Raw genomic sequence first — 20,156 nt, forward strand, 5'->3', positions numbered from 1 at the left:
CGGACTGTGAGGCCGCGGCTTCAAGATGGTTCTGGTCGAACCTGAACTGAACTCAGAGTTTTCTTTACATTATACCTCGATATATGTCTCACTATACCACCTTTGGTGGGTGAGGTACATTGTGGATAATATAATTAAATACACATCGCGTTATTTTTATTTTGAAACAAAGCTACACATTGGTGTTTTATTGATTCTTTTTTCACATATTTTGGCGCATCACTCAATCGCTGTATGAAATTTTCGATCCACTGAGAGAGCACCATTGGCCGACGAAAGAATCCACTATGTGCTTGAAACTCTCCTAACTTACCGTGAGTTGGGTACGCCCTTCATCATCACTTAACCTTGTCTTTCCCACATATAATAATAATTTGAAGACATCCTTTATAATCTATTACTTTTTGTGTTTTATGTTTCATACACAAATTGACGGGGTGGAACCATGCTTGAGAAACTCAGTTTGGAGTTGGACCCAGCATTTTGGTGGAAAAGGGGTATAACTGATACAAGTAAAGCAAGTTTTCTTTATATAGCGCAAGTTCTCCAACAGGACTCGAGGCGCTTTACAGTAATCAAAACAGTGCACTTGGATTTGGGTAGTACAGCAATAGATAAGTCACACAGACATAAAAGAAAGCCTTAAGAGCACAGTAGGTACTATGTAGTGTTGGTGTAGGCATTTTGGATGATAATCTCCATGAGTTGTATATTTCACCCTAACAAGGTAGCAGGTGAGGTAGCCATTCTAGGCGCACTGAATAGGATTACCCTGGGTTGAATAGCTGGGTCCCAAAAAGACTGTAAGGTCCATGTATTTCTCATCCCATCCACAAGTGTACCAGATGAGGCAGCCATGTTGGGTGCACTATGAATATTACACTGTAGGAGGTGAGCCATATATGGACTCAATGCAGATATGGGAAAGCGGATGCATGTATAGTAGTATTATATACAGTGTATGTAAACATCCATGTGAAGCATATCCCACCAGCAGAGGAGCTATCCGAGGCAAACTTCTGGGGTGCACTGCATAGGTCACTGCTGGCAGGGTGTACAACCTGTGGAGGTATACATTACAGGAAAAGCACACTGTGAGGTGGAAGTACACTGTTGGAGGGGGGGGGGCATTATAAAAACAGCTTTACAGGGGACCATGAAAGGGGAATAATTTGGCAATCATTCTTTTGTCATGAATGTCCTGGTCTCATGGGACCAGTACAGGGGGGTGTTAGAAAGTTGGGTAGGCATGTCCAAACTGTGGCCCTCCAGCTGTTGTGAAACTACACCTCCCAGCATGCCTTGCCATAGTTTTAGCATTCCCTAATAGCAAAAGTATGGCAAGGCATGATGGGACCTGTAGTTTCACAAAAGCTGGAGGGCCATTGTTTGGACATGCCTGAAGTAGGGAGCAAATTCAAGTACACTGAAAGTGATGCTACATAGGCTGGCCCTGGTGCTTACCTCCCACGGCCCCAACTCACCATGAGGGGTAGGCCTGACAAAAGTCCTGGTGTTCTCAACCGAAGGGGTGCTGGGCCTGGTCCAGGTATTCGGATGGCATAGGTAAAGAGAGGCCACGTAATAATTAGAGTTTTGTGGTTGTACAGTAATTCAGTCCTTCTGTAGTAATGTTGGTTTGTTGTTTGCCTTCTGTTATCCTTCGATTTTACACCGGTATAATGCTGCTATTGATTTTAAGCTGACCCTTTATACCTAGACCCTTCATAAACAAACCGCTTGCATTCTTTTGACCTCAGTTTTGGCCTCTTCTCACCCTTCTGCATAAAACCTGACCATCCTAACCTGTTTATGCTCACTTCTTTCCCTTCTCTGTCACCCCTGTCTGTCTAACCCTCCTCTTTACAATGTAAGCACTCACGAGCAGGGCCCTCTCTCCTCATGTGCCTTTCTTAGAATATATAGGGCGAAATGTACTAAAGGGAAAATGCGGTAAAACCCCCGTTTTACCGCATTTTCCTATGTACTATTACCCGGCCGCACCGTTATCGCAGGGCAGGGTATCGCCACCTTTGGGTGGCGATACCCTATAGAAGCCTATGGGCTTCTTTTTGCCGCCTGCCGCGTCGCCGCAATCCCACCGGACGTCCTTCTGGCTGCAGGGGGAGGAGGCGGCGCCGGGGACAGCCTGCTTAGCTGTCCCCGGCGTGTAGGCAGCAGAAGCAGGCTGGGAGGTGACGGAGACCCCCCGCAGACCAGAGTACAGGTATCGCGGGGGGGGGGCTCCGTTAGCGCACCGCGATGCCAGCCGCATATGTTAGTACATATGCGCTGGCATCGCGGCGGGGGGCGCGAAGGGCGGCAATGTATTTTAATACATCTCGCCCATAGACCTCTGCCACCCTGATGATTGCTTCAGTGTCCTGTCCCCTGATGCAACTATCCATATTTACCACATATTTACCTCGTAAACTGTCTTGTGCTGTAATTTGTTATGTGTTTTTGCTCATAACTATTCTCTGTAAAGCGCTGCGGAATATGTGTCCGCTATATAAGAACCTGTTAACAAAGAAATAATAATTCTAAAAGAATAGCGTCCAGACCAATACTGATTAAATAAGGTTACAAAAACATGTGTCCATCCTGAATACTACCCCACCCAGTAATCCACCCCGTCCAGAAAAAGGTGTTAATCAAATCTAAGGCCAGTAACACAATCCCTGTAGTTTAAAGTTCTTAACATAGCACAGATATAAAACCCCAATAACAGTTTTTTACAGTTTGGACCATGCAATGGAATTACTACTATGCTATAAAAACAGAGGTGAAGAGGGGTTCTTCATTATGAGAGGGTTACTACATTACTTTATTTTACATTTCTGAGAACTATTAGCAACTCTACAGGATAAAAGTGAAATTTAGGGGGGTATTCAATGTGAGGGTCACGGCAGTCGAGCTTGCTCGACCGCCGTGACCCAGTCCCGTTCTCGTTCAGCTCGACCAAGAACATGCAGACGGGATTCAATGTCCGGCCTTCCGGGGAGTGAGAAGGGGGCGTGGCCGTGAGTTGCGGCCGGGAAGAGGCGAGCTGCAGCCGGCAGCTTGTCACTTCCCAGCCGTTCTGGGCAGAACGAGCCCGACAGCTAAATAAACTTACTACTACTACTACTAGTGATGTCGGGCTCGTTCTACCAAGATACCCTGCTCAATGCTGTCGGGGAAGACATCATTGAATAGGGCCCGGCGGACATCTCTCCGACGGGAGATGCTCGCCGGTGATTGAATATCCCCCTTACTGTGTCAAAAGTAAGTGAATGAAAGTGCAGTGTGTTGTAAAAACAGCTTGAACGAAAGTGGTAGCAATTATTTCCAATGAAATATGACCCAAGGAAAGGTTTTTAAACAAACGATACAGTACTATAGCCATTTTACATCGAATAAAGGACACACTTTGAGACAAGAACTCGAATACAAAAAAGAGTTGAGTAATTTTATATGTAGGTGAGTTTTGTATGTTTAAGACAGGGTTGCCTACTTTTGAAAAATTATTTCAGGGAGAAATGTAAAAGTGAAGGGGGCGGGCCTTGCATCACCAGGGGGGCGGGCCTAATATGGTCCGCAACCAATCAGAAAAATATCTCTGTGGATCGCCTGCACTGTAGTCCTCAAAGGGTTATATGGTTTTGCAATGTGCCCTGAATGTATGAAGTTTAAGACATGCAACTACTTTCCGGAGGAGGGGGGAGGAAAACAGACTCAAGGAGGACAGGATTTTATTGCGGCAACTCTGCTGCTTGCCGGGCACTGTTTACTTTTAGCCAAGTGATTAAGGGGATATCTGCTGTCCTGGCTAGTGAAGTGTGACACAGACGCCAGAGCAGGGAACTCACACTTAGCTCAGATGAGTATCCAACTACCTTAGTTATGAAGCGTGGAAACCAGTCTCCGTGTCTGAAAGCTGGAGCCGGCTGTCACTGTGTGCTGCTGCTGCTGGAAAGTCGGAAGCTGCTGCTATCATCTGTTGCTGCTAGGGATGATGATAGCTTCACTTCCTGTACTGTGTAGCCGGCCGTACGCAGAGAACGGGGTCAGGAGGTCTCCTAGCTACTGCAGGTACTATTGCCGCGATGTGTACTGCGCGGCTTCATCATGTCAGCGGCGTCAGCGGCACTCATTGGGCAAGCAAAGCAGCAGCTGCGGGAGAAAGGGGTCCTCTTCCGGGAGTCCGTGAGATGTCCCATGATTCCGGGAGTCTCACGGACATTCCGGGAGAGTCGGCAACCCTGGTTTAAGATAAAATACTTCTATTTATATTTGAAGCTAGTAGACAGCTATTCTGGTGGACCATGATTCCAAAAGTCATACAGAAACTTTATTATAAAGAACTTTATGAGAAAGTTATCTTTGTTTACATTTCTCCCACTTATGCCTTCTTATGAATGAACACCAGAGGGCCTAGAACACAAATGCAATACATTACTTGAATTATCTGCTAAATAATAAAAAAAGACAAATACATTTGCATGAGAATTCAAAGAATTCAGTCATAAAATCAAACATTTTTGAAGTCACATTTGGTATAAAAAAATTAAATCAAGTACAACAAACAGTATGTACAGTTAAGTGATTTGTTTTGGTGCACACTAACTTAGAAAATGAAAGGAATCAAAGCTCTCCGTTCTTTGGGATAGTCTTTAAACTCTTGAAGATAAAACCTGGTGAGACATAAAATTCTAAAACTTAATTTCTGTACATACATTTATATTTAAAACTAAAAAGTATTATGTCTTGTATTGCATCAGCTTTATAAGATTTTGATACAGGCAAGGGCAAATTTAGGGGGGTCAGGTCACCCCTAGGTGTAATGATAAAAGCAAATAAAATACCCTTGAGATGTGCAGTAATACAGTGTCCGGGTCAAGATAGGTCAACCATGTCAAATGTTAAATGAATAAAGGTAGAACTGAGTTACGGTATAATACACATTGCCACAGGAAGTGATCATTTTTTATCCTGAATCACTGGGCATATTTATTACAACGCACATTTTGAATGCAGTTTGATAACTCTTTTGGATGCAGCTGCTGTGCTATTGCTACAGGAGGTAATTTGTGCATAGTTCTGTGACCTGCTGCTCCATTCGAAGACCAGCATTGCATAAATATGCATGAACACCTGGATAGCTGGTGTTTTCACACTGCTGTGGCCAGATGCAGATGCTGACATTGGCCCTGATTCTGGTCCATTTGGTCCCCCTGGTGTTCCCATGGGGGAACCTTTGGTTGCGCATGTAAATAATTAGTTCTGCGGATGTGCAGGGGTTCTGTGCGAGCGATCTCCTCGACCTGCACTGTCGACATGGCGCTCTGACTTGGGAATGCCCAGCGTTTCATGGGCATGGTTGCGAGGGGAAACGTAATCGCCGGGGTGGCATTACAAGGACTCGGTAAACTGCGAGCTTTGCATCTTACCGAGTCAATTAGAATTAGAGCCATTGTCCTCATTTTTGATGCTATCAAGCTGCGACATAAGGGTTTCTATGTCCTATGACACAGGAACTGAATGGGTCCTGCGCATGTGCAATTCAGTACAGATCAGAGATGCATGTAAGTGAACCATTGATTTAGTACATCACTGAATTAGCCCCTTGGTTGGAATAATGTATTATTAAATGCGTTTTAATTATAAACTACACATTTGTACAGAGGCGTCACTGGGTGTGGTGGCACCCAGTGCGCACTCTGCCTTAACTAACTACTCTGCTGGAGGTGTGGCTGCACAAAAAGGGGTGTGGCATAATTGAGAGTGCGTGGACTCACAGACACCCCACTTTCCTCACTCCAGGGTTCTGTCAGGCATCCCTAGAGATGCTGGCTGCATCCGGAGACAGGACATTCTTTATCTGGTACAGGAGCCGAGTGCTGCAGGCAAGTATCACACTGCAACAGCCAGCTCGTGTCACTGCAGAAGAGCTGGCACTTGGGCATCACCCCTTTTGAGGATGAAACACTTGGTACAGGCTGCACCCCCACACCTGGCTAGTGATGCCACTGCTTTCATTCATTAGCTCTGAAGCACTAAGCAGGTGCAGCGATGGCAAATAGATTAGTTACTTATCAGAGACAGACTTTACCAGTAGTGTGATTGTTATATTAACAAGAGAAAGATAACCCAACCTAATTGCTGGTAAGAGTTTGTACACACTAGTAGTAATAGCGGAGAAACCAGAAAATAGGCAGTTATGTCATACCTGTGATGATAATAAGCCCTAGGACCAATAGAACACAAGGTAAATAAAGCGAAGGCCAATCCTGGTAGAGACCATGTTGCTACAGCATAACCAAACCATTCCACGATTTCTCCCAGGAAATTTGCCCCAGATACGTACTTAAACATTCCTCCTATAATAAAAAATATATATGATTTTTCTCATTTGTACTGTTACATTCATTTTACAGGTAAACAGCTAATACAACCACATCACAATGTAATGTTTTTTGCAATTGAATGACAAGACCAACAAGAATAGTCACTGAAAGAGTTGTTCACATTTTGACAACCCCCAAAGAAAATGGCTGGAATTCTATAATCTAAAAGGCACAGGGAAAATCTCATTCAACATCTACCTGAGCAGTAAACCCTGAGTTGACTGCTGAAAAAGGGAGGTGTGTGCAAGATGTGGGGAACGGAATCGCCACAAATTGCACTGTGCCTCTGGCGCTGTTGTGAAAATAATAAATAAAAAATATATATAAAATATAAAGAATCAATTAAGTGGTTACTGCTGCTGCATGTGGTTTATGTGAATAAGCAACAATTCACAAAGAGGAGGAAAAAAAAACTGTAGTGTTTTAAACCACCTTGCGCTGCTAGTACACCATATAAGAGCTAATAATACCACTGGATAGAATGACACTGGACACACTGCTGGAAATATACAAAAATCTTTTTATGTAAGAAAAACAAGATAAAACAATTCATACATGTAAGTTAATAACATAAATGCATACAATACAATAAAATACCTAAATGGCCATTAGGTTTACGTTAGCAAACTGTGGAGTACTCCGTGATGGGTTAATAGTAACAGTCACTGGGGGTAGCCAGAATGATGAGGGGATGAAAGGGGGAAAAACCCATTCGCATCATTTTTCCCCCTTTCATCCCCTCATCATTCTGGCAACCCCCAGTGACTGTTACTATTAACCCATCACGGAGTACTCCACAGTTTGCTAACGTAAACCTAATGGCCATTTAGGTATTTTATTGTATTGTATGCATTTATGTTATTAATGCCCCTTTCAGACCGCACTTTTAAAACGGTAAATTGCCGTTTTTTTACCGTTTTAAAACGGTAATGTGTGCGGTCTGAAAGGTCCAGTCCCACTTAACCGGTTAGAAAATGCCGTTTTTTCTAACCGGTTAAAATGCAGGGTCCTACCCGTTTCTGAACCGGTATTTTAGCGCAAAAATCGGCTCAGAAACGGTATTTAGGACCCAGCCAATGAGCTGGGTCCTAAATTCAGCACAGTGAATACTTAATGAGCGCTCATTAAGTATTCACAGCACTGGAGCCCCCCCCCGCGCGTGTCGACACCCCCCGCGCGCGTGTCGACGCCCCCCCGCGCGTGTCGACGGCCCCCCCCGCGTGTCGACCCCCCCGCGCGTGTCGGCGCCCCCCCCGTGTCGACTTACCCCGTGCCGGTATCTCCGTTGTGGTTCCCGGCACTGCAGCTCAGTATGCTCGGAAAGCACTTATGAAAAAAGTGTCTTTCAGAAAATGGCTGCCCCCCATACGGAAGACAGTTTTTTTAAACAGGGTTTCCTATGGGGCAGCCATTTTCTGGAAGACACTTTTTTCATAAGTGCTTTCCGAGCATACTGAGCTGCAGTCCACAACGGAGGTACCGGCACGGGGTAAGTCGACACGGGGGGGGCGCCGACACGCGGGGTGGGGTGGGGGGGGGCGTCGACACGCGCGGGGGGCGTCGACATGCGCGGGGGGGCGTCGACATGCTCTCGGTCGACACGCGAGGGGGGGGGGGAGCTGCACGGAGGGGAGGGCTGAAGGCTGCACTGGCTTTGACCCTGTATTTGGAAAGTTTCCAAAAACGGGTCTGCCAGTGTCAAAAAATCGGCACTTAAACGGTAATATACCGTTTAAGTGCTGCGGTGTGAAAGGGGTTTTATCTGGCAGACCCGTTTTTGGAAACGTTTCCAAATACAGGGTCAAAGCCAGTTATGCGGTCTGAAAGCAGCATTACTTACATGTATGAATTGTTTTATCTTGTTTTTCTTACATAAAAAGATTTTTGTATATTTCCAGCAGTGTGTCCAGTGTCATTCTATCCAGTGGTATTATTAGCTCTTATATGGTGTACTAGCAGCGCAAGGTGGTTTAAAACACTACAGTTTTTTTTTCCTGAGTTGACTGCTGCTCTAACCAATAGATTCTGCGCAAAGAGCTGAGATGTTTCAGTTTATATTATATTCAGAGTAAGTTTCCTCCAGACTGCACAGAAATCTTAAGTTAACTGTATAGAGGAAATGTGGGTACTTGTGAGTTATCTGGACGCCCGATTTTTTGATTGTATGCCTTAAGTTAAGGCATACAATCAGATGCGATGCGATATCGCATCGCATCGCATCGCATGCAACCATCGGATGCGATGACCCGATTTTTCCATAGGAATCAATGTTAAAATGGACTGAGTCCATTTTAACATGGAATTCAATGGGAAAAAGGGGTCCTTTTCATACCCCTACTATCCAAGTGGGCATGGAGTTGGATATAAACCTGTGGCGAGCGTAGCGAGCCACCGAGCCCGAAGCGTGGTGAGCGAAGCGAGCCCCGCGAGGGGACGGTATTCCGTGTCCCCTCGCGGGGCTCGCTACGCTCGCCACGCTTCGGGCTCGGTGGCTCGCTACGCTCGCCACAGGTTTATATCCAACTCCATGCCCACTTGGATAGTAGGGGTATGAAAAGAACCCCTTTTTCCCATTGAATTCCATGTTAAAATGGACTCAGTCCATTTTAACATTGATTCCTATGGAAAAATCGGGTCATCGCATCGCATCGCATCCGATGGTCGCATGCGATGCGATGCGATGTCCCGATCCGACCCGATTTAGAAATCGGGCGTCCGGATAACTCACAAGTACCGAAATGTGTGCAAACATGTGCTCTCTTTTGCACACAGCTCCACCTGGCTTGAAAACAAATGAAGGAGAATCATGTTATCAAGCCGCCTGTACTGCCCATTTCACCCAGGAAGTGGGTGGCAGTGGACACCCACAAGCAGAATGCTTGAGACTTGCCTACTCTATTGGTAACCTATTGGGAAGATTTGGAAGTCTCCCTGATGTTTCAGGAGAGTAGGTAAGTATGAGGTGAGTTGATGTAGTTTAATGAACTGGTACATTTTTAGGGGTATCTTTGAAACATAGAAAGACAGTAGAATGAAAGACAGTTTGAAAGGGCAGTAAAAGTGAGTTCTGCGTAGAGGTGAGGTAACAGAGGAAGGGCAGAGAGGACAAGAGGAAGTGCTATGTGTCCACAAATACATTGCAATATCATACCTTGTGGGATCTTGTATGTGACTTCATTTGGTTTTCTTAACTTGCGCAGAATATAGTCACTATGTACATTAATACCCATTCCAAGGAAGAAAACACAAGCCCCTGAAATTGGGAATTATTAAATGACAGCCAGTTAGATCACTTTAGTGCACTGGTTGGTTATCTTCTATATCACAGGTTTTCAAAGTCAGTCCTCATGACCCCACACAGTGCATGTTTTGCAGGTTTCCTTACAGAATCAAGTGAAATAATTAGCTCCACCTGTGGCTCTTTTAAAATGTGTCAGTCAGTAATGAGTGCACCTGGAAAATGTGAACTGTGTGGGGCTCAGGACTGAGTTTGAGAACCACTGTTCTAGAGTGTATGCTTTATTTATAAATACTGTAAATAACATAATACAATAATGAGAAAAAAAATCTTATATTAACATATAATCAATGTGTTCATTTTTAAATTGTGCTATTTGTTCAGAATATCCAGGTTCAGTTTTTCCACGTATAGGTTTTTTTTAATTTAAATAACAATTCTACATAAGTAACTAAAGTTGAAGTCCAAGAAATCAGGGCTGCAGATCATATAATTTATTTTTAAAGGCATAATTATGTAAATTATATCAATAACTTTCATAATAAGCAAAATAGTAATTGTATTACAGGTTGAGTATCCCTTATCTAAAATGCACGGGACCAGAAGAATTTTGGATGACGGATTATTCCTTATTTTGGAATATATTTCGATTTGAATGATGTATCTTGAGGTCTCTTATGTTGTATAAGCACACCAAGCACATGAAATACACACAAATATATTTTATTTGTGCATGATCTTAAGGTCTTAAAACATGAAACAAAGTTTGTGTACTATCTCAGACACTGGATTTGAATTCCAAGCAATCATGTCCTTGCACATATTTAGTGCCAGTTACATGTTATTTCCTCAGTAGTGTAATTTACAGGAGCCAGTAGGTTGTCAGCAAAAAAATAAAAAAGAAAAGTGCAGAATTCAGAATAATTTGGATAAGGGATACTCCACCTGCATTGCCCTATGTTTCTAAAGTGTCACCATATTAATCAGAAGTGTACATGGATACAGCCATTATATAAACACGTTATGCACAATGCACAATGACATGAAAGGTAGCTTTGCTCAAATGAATTAACAATTTAAGAATACTAAGAAAACAATAGTCCTTTTCCCCCATAACAGCATGAAACACATTCTGTTGGTACAGCCATTACCAACTTAAATTAAATATAAAACTGATTGTTTATGAAGCAGCATATATGAGATTTACTGTAATCAGGGCAATTTGCATCATGGTGACACTACTTATACATTTTGTATGGCTGGCTACCATGTATGTACTGTCCAGCCTATCAAACTGTAGGGCAGATGTATTAAGCCTGGTAAAGAGATAAAGTGGAAGGAGATAACATACCAGTCAATTAACTCCCAACTATCATTTTCAAACACAATTGATTGGCTGGTGGGTTAACACCTTCCGCTTTATCTCTTTACCAGACTTAAGGCCCCCATACATTAGTCCGACTTGTCCTAAGGACAAGTCGGACCTGATTTCCCCCTGCAGCTCCCCGGGAGGGGGACACACGATTTGGCACTTGATGTGCCAAGTTTTGCAAATGATACATCGCATGCGATGTATCATTTGCAACTCCCGGGGAGCTGCAATGTGGAGCGAGCAGGGGGGCCGGGGACATTGAGGTGGCGGGCGGGGGATGCTGCAAGGCGGCTGGGGACACGGACGCACGCTGCTAGTAGTGCGGACGCTGCAGGGGACACAGTGACATAGAGCCGGGCGGGGGGAGCCGGGAGCTGTCAGTACTGAAAAAAAAAAGCCCATACAATGAATGGGCAGCCTGTGATTGGCTGAGCGCTCTCTCAGCCAATTGCTGACATGCTGAGAGAGCGCTCAGCCAATCACAGGCTGCCCATTCATTGTATGGGCTTTTTTTTTTCCAGTGCTGACAGCTCCCGGCTCCCCCAGCCCGGCTTTATGTCACTGCCGCCTGTGTCCCCCGCAGCGTCCGCACTACTAGCGGCGTGTGTCCCCCCCCTACCCGGACGGAGCATGACAGCTCCCCGCTCCGGCTCCCCCTGCCGCCCCCCTCCCTCGCCGGGGGCGTCCTCAGAGTCCCCACGGCTGCACATAAGATTTATCTTATGTGCAGCCGTTCCGACGTCCCGACTCTGACCCGATGCGCATCGGGTTGGACCGGGTGTCAAAACCTGCGATTTGGTCCGATTTCACTGCCCGATCCATCGGGTGAAATCTGAGCCAAATCGCATAGTGTATGGCGGCCTTTACAGATGGAGCTCCAGCCATCGGAAGGCTGCGCACGCACACAATGCCCCATTCTGACGGAGCTGACCACCGCCTCCCTGGACCCCATCACCGGTGACCACCGCTGCCCTGAACATCCCCCCTAACCATGCCCCTGAAGTGGAGACTGGCAGGGTCACGCAGCCGAGTGACTGGGAATCACCTGCATGTGAGACGCACACGCATCCCAGTCTGATGGAGTCCCTCTCTGCCAGTGCTCGCCAGCGGGGACATTCTGGCGAGTGCTATCAATGAAAGAGTTATCATAGTAACCAATCAGCTTCAAGGTAGCAGGTATTGCTAAGGGGCAATCTCTCTACTCTTTTACATGCTTGAAACACCTCCAGCACTTGTGGTGGTAAAAAACATTTTAAAATATTGCTACATATGATCACTGAGGGGATCTTCTGACAGTATTATGGAGTTTCTAAATGGTTCAAATGAAATGTATTTCAAATAAGTTACAACTACTTACCTGATGTAAATCTGATGTCCTTGTACCAATGTTGGGGGTATGCAGCAACATAAATCATGCAGTGGCTTTGTAAGAAACCATTGTAGGTACAAAATACCACAGCCAAAAGCACTATGCGCAAGGGCAGAGGTCCTCCTCTTGTGAGAGAAGAATAGATAAATGTCCTAGAGAGAATTGATGGTTGGCAAGAAAAACAGTATATGAAATAGTAAGTAAATGTATTTTATTGCATTCTGCAACTGTCAACAGATAGATCGTGAGTAGCTTATATCAAAAGTGCTTTCAAATTAATCACGTTTATAGTCTCATATGGGCCTATTTATCAATAATATTGTTAGGCCTTCCCCCATTTCCCCTATATTAGCTCTGCCTTACCTGCCTGCCATTCTGGTACAGACCTGACCATTCCAGACTTGGCCCCATGTGACTTCTTTGTGTTCCCACAAGTCAAGAAAGGGATTTTTTTTTTAAATCACTGGAAGCTGCAGTGGAGTGGTGCTGAGTAGGGCTCTGCTGCTACAAGGTCACTGTAGCAAGAGAGCCCCTGCAGCTGTCACCGCTGGCTGGGTCCTAGCACCTGCATAATGAAGCTGACAGGCTCGTATGTATTACTCAAGGCATCTTGTATGGTGAGATCATAAATGGTATTCAGACCAAATGGCAGACATCAATTGTCACAATACAATAAACTTAAAATAAGGATGCTTCACTTCTATAGCGGCTTCTTTGGGGGAACACACCAGTACCCTTATGTGTCACCTCTCTGTAATGGCCAGAAAGTTTTCCAACTGGTGGTGACTGTAGCCAATCCACCTTTTTTGTAAGCCACGTCCAGTGTGAGGTAACATGTTTGGAATCTGGCTGTGTTAAAGAATCTTTAAACCATAAAATCATAGATGCAGTAAATACGGTTTGTATTATCACGTGTGGTAAAGCAAATTTATCGATAAAGAAAGCTTGGTACTTGTTTCCTAGCATGGCGCCCACGATATTAAGTTGTATGACATCGCATCGCATTGCATCACATGCCATATGCCCGCATGTGATGCGATTTTAAATTGTATAAGCCCCTAATGGGTGCTTACAATGTTATATACACCCCCTTGCCACCCCCACTATCAACGCCAACCTGAAGCGTGGCGAGCGCAGAGAGCCCGCGAGGGGCGGCGGTACGCGTCCTCCGACCTTTTCATACCCCCACTATCCACGTCGGCGTGGAGTTGATTTTATATAGTGTGGCGAGTGCAGCGAGCCTGAAGCAGATTACATGAAAAAATTACATGAAAAAATCGCATCGCATCGCATGCCGTTATAATGGCCCATGTGATGCGATGCGATTTCCCTACGGTGCCGTACATAGCAAATCTGGGTGCCGTGCTAGGAAACGAGTACCATGGTATTTAAGGTCGACATTTAATAGGTTGACCCCAAATGGTTTGCATGCACAAGGTCAACATAGACAAAAGGTTGACACAGACAAAATGTCAACATGAAAAAGGTTGACACTTGAAAAAGGTCAACATGAGCTTTTCATGTTTTTTGTAGATCTGTAGATTTCATCACATGTATTTCAAATTAGTGTGCCGTGTCCTCTTGCATGGCTTGATGCCCTCCCCATGCTTCAATGTGCCTCTCTCTGCTACGGCTCTGGCTGGCACACTTTATAGTACCCTATAAGAGTCCACGTGGATGGTAAGTAAGAAATTTAAATAATTTCCCAAAACGCATGTTGACCTTTTGCTTGTGTCAACTTTTTGTCTATGTGAACCTTGTTGCCTTTTATTTACTGACAACCTATCGACTTGGATACCGCAAAGGTGCTGGCTAATAAACTATTAAAACATACTCTGATAAAACTCTGGAGTATACTGGAGAATGACAAGTGTGGCTCAGCCGCCCCTGCCTGCACATCACTGGTGTCAGCACATCTTGTAAAAGTAGTGTGTAAATACGCATTCTATGCACGGCGCCACAGATGTATTAACTTTTAGCTCAGCATCACCTGCAATGTATTGTCTGTATTTAAGCTGTCTGTATCTAAATATAACCCTTAAACAATGCAAAACAAGGTTGTCACCCAATAGTTGAGACACATATAATTGTGCCGGTAGCCTGTTTGACTCAAACTTTCCTTTTGATCTATGCTGAAATATTTTTTTAAGTAGCACTTCATTAGCTGCGACATGTTTGCAGTAATGTATACATGGTCTCAAAAATTATCAAACTGCACTTCAGAAAGATTCCACCTATAAGAAATTCGCAGATCGGAAAAGGAGAGCTACTCCTGCACTAAAGGTGGGAGATTGAGTGTGGCTATCTATCCGGAATCTTTGCCTTCGTGTTCCGTACTATGACAATAGCTCCTTGTTTTATTACTACCCATTTCCGGTAATGGAAGTAATTAATCCTCTAGCTTCATCACTACCGATTCCTAATGCCTTCCACATCTCCTTTCTTAAGCAATTAATCTTGAACCGATTCCAGACAGTTTCCAAACTCCCCGAGATTCAACCCAAGCGTGAAGTTAAACTTGAGATTAAAAAGATTTTGGACTCTTTCATCGGGGTCATCTCCAGTATCTTATAATTGGAAGGGATATGGTCTTGAAGAGAGAACTTGGATCAAAGCAGCTGACGTCCATGCTCCTGCTCTCATTTGAAAATTTCATAGAGAAAACCCATGTAAGTGTCCAGAGACCACTCCTAAAGGGGGGGATGGACTGTCAAGTCCATGCAGAATGCTCAGCAGAAGCCTTGATTCTTACCCGTCCAAGCAGGCCAGTTCGCTCCTTTGACCGGCCCCTAGCTGGTGTCCCGTGGATGGAGTTTGGAAGTGTGCGTCCATCCCTCGGTGGTTCTGGCAGGGTCCTCTCCATCGGCTGCTGGAGATGGGTGCTGCCATCTTGTTTCTGTCATCTGATCGATGTATCCCATATAATGATGGTTATAACGGATGTTGTAAAGAAGGAGGAAAATATACAGTATGTTGTCAACTTATCATAAAATGTTACAACTTTGGCCCATGGTCTGTATACTGTATGTACTGTATTTGAGGTAATTGCTCTGTGCACCAAGCTACATTACTAAAAACTTAAATCTGTTTGTGGTCTGTCAGACAGTTACTTTATGTATTCTTCAGCGTAACCAGTGCTATGATCAAAACAAGTGCATAAAGATCATTCTATTAAAATAAGGACAAACATTTATTTTTATTCCTTGGCAAGAGATAAAATTGTGAAAGATAAAATACTAACCAACTTCTAATTTATATTTCACAAGCTGTGTGCCACGGTCTGCCGCCAAAGGCAGACCTGTTTGGCATCTTCCGTCTCTGCTGCTCCTACGTGTGGCCAGGGATCTCCAGCAGGTGTCAGGCAGTGGCAGCTGTCCTCCGGTGGGTCCAGTAAGCGCTCGGCACCGGCTCCTGGCATGGCCGCCACCATCTTGCCGTCTGGATGACTTCGGGGTCATTTTCTGACCTCTGCTGTGAAATGGACCAATGACAGCAGCCAAGGGGGGTTACATTCCACTGACAGGGATTTTCTAGCACTGGTGCAACTTTCTGGAAATCTGTGGAGTGTTGCTACAGTTTGCTCCCAGTTCCGGCTGCTTAGGTGTCTGCCATCCTCCAGCTGTTTAGTCTGAATTCTCCATATAGTTCACCCTCCGGTTAACCCATCTTGCTGGCATAAAACTTCGGGCCTTCAGTCGTCATCTAGTTATTTTGCCAGAGTGCGTAATCTCAAGTTGTCGGTTAGGCTATCCTTGGTTTCTCCTTTAGAGCTTCAGTTGTTTAGTTCCTGCCAGAGTGCATATCTTCAGTTGCCGGACAGACCTTCCTTGGTTTCTCCTTCAGAGCTTCAGTTTTTTTATTCCCCCTAGAGAGCATATATTCAGTTCCTTTGGTTATACTTTAGAGCTTCAGTTGTGTAGTTCCCACCAGAGAGCATATCTTCAGTTGCCGGTTAGGCATCCTTGGTTTTCCTTAAGCTCTTCAGTTGTTTAGTTTGAATTCAGTGCCCTCACTAAGTTTGCTACCTTCAGGCATACCTTGCTCCTTCGGAACTCCTTCCGGACCTCGGTTCCACCATTGGTCAGCAATCCTCCTTTATATTACCAAAACCACAGAAGTATTCTCTTTGGAGGGTCTCGACTTGCTCAGTAGACGCAGTGGAGTCCAAACCTCCTTACGGGGGTCCCTGGTGAAAACTGCTACTTAGTTAAACCTAGTTAAACTCTGTGCCTTGTGGTTCGTCTATGCTAAGACAATATATCTTCCCTGCTACATTGATCCCTACAACCACCTGGAGTGGGTCCACAAAACCCATCCGTGACGCTGTGTTTGAAAAATAGGAGCTGATTGGTTTGTACTTTATCTATACCTCCCAGATTTTAAAAGTATAGTATCGATACTCCTGCATACAGAATGTGCATAGCATCTAATCACCAAGCAGCGAGTGACAGGGGTCTCCCAATTTCCCACCCATCTCCCCCACACACACCACCACCACATGACACTGCTGTCCACAGGTGAGACAGAGGGACTGTCTCAAAAAGGACAGTTGGGAGTTGCTTCATTTCTCACATTTTATCTAAAGCTTTCAAAATATATTAGCCACAAAATAATAAATTACTTTATGACGAAAAATGTATTTCAGTCAGAGGTTGCTCAGGAATAGGTTGAGTGATAGCATCTGCTCACGGGTAGAATTCATTCCAATTGTTTGTTTTTTTATTGTTGCATGTAATACAAATCTCTGGTTCAAACAATTCAGCCATAAAACAAAACCTCTTTCTAGCTGTTCCAAGTTTGTCATTGACATGCTGCATAAATGTTTGACATGCAAATAAAGATAATAGAATCCCTATGTACACTATAAAACATTGTAATGGACAATGTGAATAACTGCAATGCTATACGTCTTAGGACCACAGAAACCTCTTGAAAAGGCACTAGTCACAGGGACCAAGTTAATACCTGGTCCAACTGGCAGGCAGCCAAGAGCGATAAATGGGAGATGGCTGCGTTCCGTGTACTGCTGACTTTTATGATTGCTACCTTTATCACACAATGGGGCAGATGTATTAAGCTTTAACAAGAGATAAATCCAAGGGTGATAAATGTCCAGCCAATCACCTGCTAACTGCCATGTTATAGGCTGTGTTTGAAAAAAGTCAGTAAGGAGCTGATTGGCTGGACGTTTATCTCTCCTTATCACCCCTGCATTTATGTCTTGTTAAGGCTTAATACATCTGCCCCAATGGACAGGAGAGATGGGTCGCGCTGTTGCGTTGTGCTGCTGGCACCGGACAGTCAAAAACCTATCCGGTACACTGCTCACACCACCAGATACTCAGTGGAGACTGTCAGTGTTGGGAGCCACAGGGGAAGAAAGAAAGAGCCACAACTTGGCCACTGCTGATCTATTGCATTGGAAGCAAAATTCTCCTATCACTGCTCTAATCATTTAGATAGATAGATAGAAACGCAAACAAAAATGATTCAAATCTAGGGTAAAATAAACAGTTACATTTGTTTTATATGATCCTATTCATATATATGAAATACTGTCTTCTGTTGATTCTACCCCTCCCCCAAGATATTGTTAAGGAAAGAATGTGAATTAATTCATACTTGCTGTCCTTGAAAACCTGTTATAGTACAGTACAATTGTGGAAACATTGTTTAGTCAAAGAAGGGGGAACCAAATTATGGAGGGCAGTTGCATTTTCTGAAAACTCATGTTCCGTTAATTTTCTGAATATATAGCATAAAGTAAAAAAATATATAATGCAAATAATCTGGTCAAATCTATCTGTTATTACCCAATCTTGTGTTGTTACTGTTTTATTCCCAGTTGTAAAGTGCAAAGCAATATGCTGGCACTACATACATAAATGTTAATAGATAACTCAAATAATAAAAACAGTAAAGTGTTACACAATAAGACTAGTAGAAATGAATGTGTGATGTGTAAAGTGTCACGCAGCTTCACCGCACACTGTCCTAGTGGATATTTGTATGTTCAGTGCATTTCATTCACAAACCTTACGTGAGCTCTATTTGAGTCTCATTGTGATGGTGTGTGGAGCAAATCAAAATGAAATTTTGTGAGAAAACTGTTCATTTCGTAAAATCAAGTCTGTTAAATTAGTGAGTTTTTTTCTTACCTTTGAAAATAGTGTCCACAAAACATGAAGAAGAGCATCTGACATCCCACAGTATCACAACCTTGATTGTATAGTGTCACCATTAAAGGCACTAGAAATGATGGTAACTCCTGAATAAACCAACCATACTTTGCTGGGACAAGAACAGTAGCTTTTCTCTGTACATGTTTCCCATAACCAGCAGGCTCAGTCAGTTGTTTTAAAAGAAACAATAGACCAACCAGAATCAGTAGAATACTGAAGAAGAAGTCCGGGTTCTGGGTGCATTGCATTATTCAGTCGGATGACGACTCACAAGCAGTGTTTGACTTCTTAGGAATTCAGAAGTGTTCTCACATCCACCTCTCCATTCACTTTAAATACTACACTACGAAACAGAAACCCCTGCTACTGATCTGCTATCAACAATGTACTGCAAACTTATATTCTCAATAACTCTCCAAATATATAAATAAATGAAGAGCACATTTAAAGTACAAGCAACCTAACTAAATGAAGAGAAGAGTTAGGGAGGGAGATCTTAAAACTAAGCTTCCAACTGACAGTATGCCAAGCCCATGCAAACATAGAATTATGAGCTTGTATGTTCTCCTGTTTTTATGTGTTTCCTATAAGAATTCCTGTTCCCTCACACAATACAAAACCATACTGGTACATTTATTATCTTGATACAGATTATAAACATCACAGGGGCAGGGACACAAAACTAGTAATCCTTCTCGCTGAGCATGGGCGGATTGGCACACATATTTCATAAAAATACATGATTATTATTAATGATGATCATGATGAATAATAAAAATAATGAAATGGCCAGCCTCCAGCCTTATCCTCTTGGTTGGTTGAATGGGGGCTTAATTCGCATACCCCTAGTTACAGCCCTGTGTAAGCAACATTGGAATTTACCAAACAAACCAGGGCAGGGGTTCCAGAACAAAATGATGGGGGGGGGGGTACTATGACAGGGAAAGGGGTGGCCATTATCTGCGTGTGGTCCTGGAACAGTGGGCGTGGCCTCACAACAAGGGTATGGCCTCAAAGGGAATGACGAGGAGAGGCGGTAGGTGCCAGTGAAAAGGTGATAGGGAGAAACAGACAGTGATCTTTTGCAGAAGCAGAGAGTGGCAGGATTGAGAGTGATTCGGAGATAGTTACACAGTGGAGAGATAGATGGTGATGTAGTGAGTGACGGGGATTGATAGGGGGAGATAGAGACGCAGTCGGTGACAGAGAAAGACAAATCGTGACAGTGAGAAACAGTGGCTGACACCAGTGAATGGGTGATGGGGAGGAAGTGGATTATGTTGGGGGAGTTGATGGATGACCGAATGATTAGGAGAGTCATTGGATGACAGGAGAGAGAGGAGACAGGGAGACATTGTCAGAGTAAGAGAGTCAAGTGACAGAAACGGGTGATGGTGGAATGGCAGTGGCTACAGTTAGAGGTAGAGGGTATGTGAAATCTCCGTTGGAGGGAGTCAAGGTGGTAAGGGGGTAAATTGGGTTGAAAGGTTTCAGTAGGGAAGGGGTTTAACATGACAGCTGATGAAAGACAATGCTAATGGAAGGATTAGGGAGCAGCTCTGAGTAAAAGATATGTGTGTTTGTGTGTGTGACATCAGAGAGAGTC

At 44.0% G+C, this 20,156-nt stretch overlaps 1 protein-coding gene and 1 long non-coding RNA gene across 2 annotated transcripts in view; one reads left to right on the top strand and one right to left on the bottom strand.

Annotated features, from left to right (window-relative positions):
- The first annotated feature begins 252 nt into the window (after nucleotides 1-252).
- The window catches only part of LOC146062546 (uncharacterized), a 40,281-nt gene continuing 20,377 nt past the window's right edge, over nucleotides 253-20,156 (top strand). Inside the window, exon 1 of the long non-coding RNA XR_014471382.1 lies at nucleotides 253-314. This is a non-coding gene — a long non-coding RNA (uncharacterized LOC146062546). The remainder of the gene's footprint in view (nucleotides 315-20,156) is intronic.
- SRD5A2 (steroid 5 alpha-reductase 2) lies at nucleotides 3,438-19,095 on the bottom strand. The gene is made up of 5 exons (XM_083176258.1): nucleotides 18,527-19,095; nucleotides 12,357-12,520; nucleotides 9,541-9,642; nucleotides 6,212-6,362; nucleotides 3,438-4,676 (listed from the first exon to the last, which is right to left on the bottom strand). The coding sequence occupies exons 1-5, from the start codon at nucleotides 18,796-18,798 to the stop codon at nucleotides 4,610-4,612; spliced, it is 756 nt and encodes a 251-aa protein (XP_083032384.1). The 5' UTR covers nucleotides 18,799-19,095; the 3' UTR covers nucleotides 3,438-4,609.

This window comes from Crinia signifera, chromosome 3, assembly GCF_055691185.1.
Source record: "Crinia signifera chromosome 3, ASM5569118v1, whole genome shotgun sequence".
NCBI lineage: Eukaryota > Metazoa > Chordata > Amphibia > Anura > Myobatrachidae > Crinia > Crinia signifera.

Bases quoted from the DNA above. Each gene is read 5' to 3' on its own strand.
- SRD5A2 (XM_083176258.1), bottom strand. From the start codon at position 18,798: ATGCAATGCACCCAGAACCCGGACTTCTTCTTCAGTATTCTACTGATT. The intron at 6,363-9,540 runs GTATGATATTGC...TTTTTATTATAG, and splicing joins CACATACAAGATCCCACAAG to GAGGAATGTTTAAGTACGTA. The intron at 4,677-6,211 runs GTATGACATAAC...ATGTCTCACCAG, and splicing joins AGGGCTTATTATCATCACAG to GTTTTATCTTCAAGAGTTTA.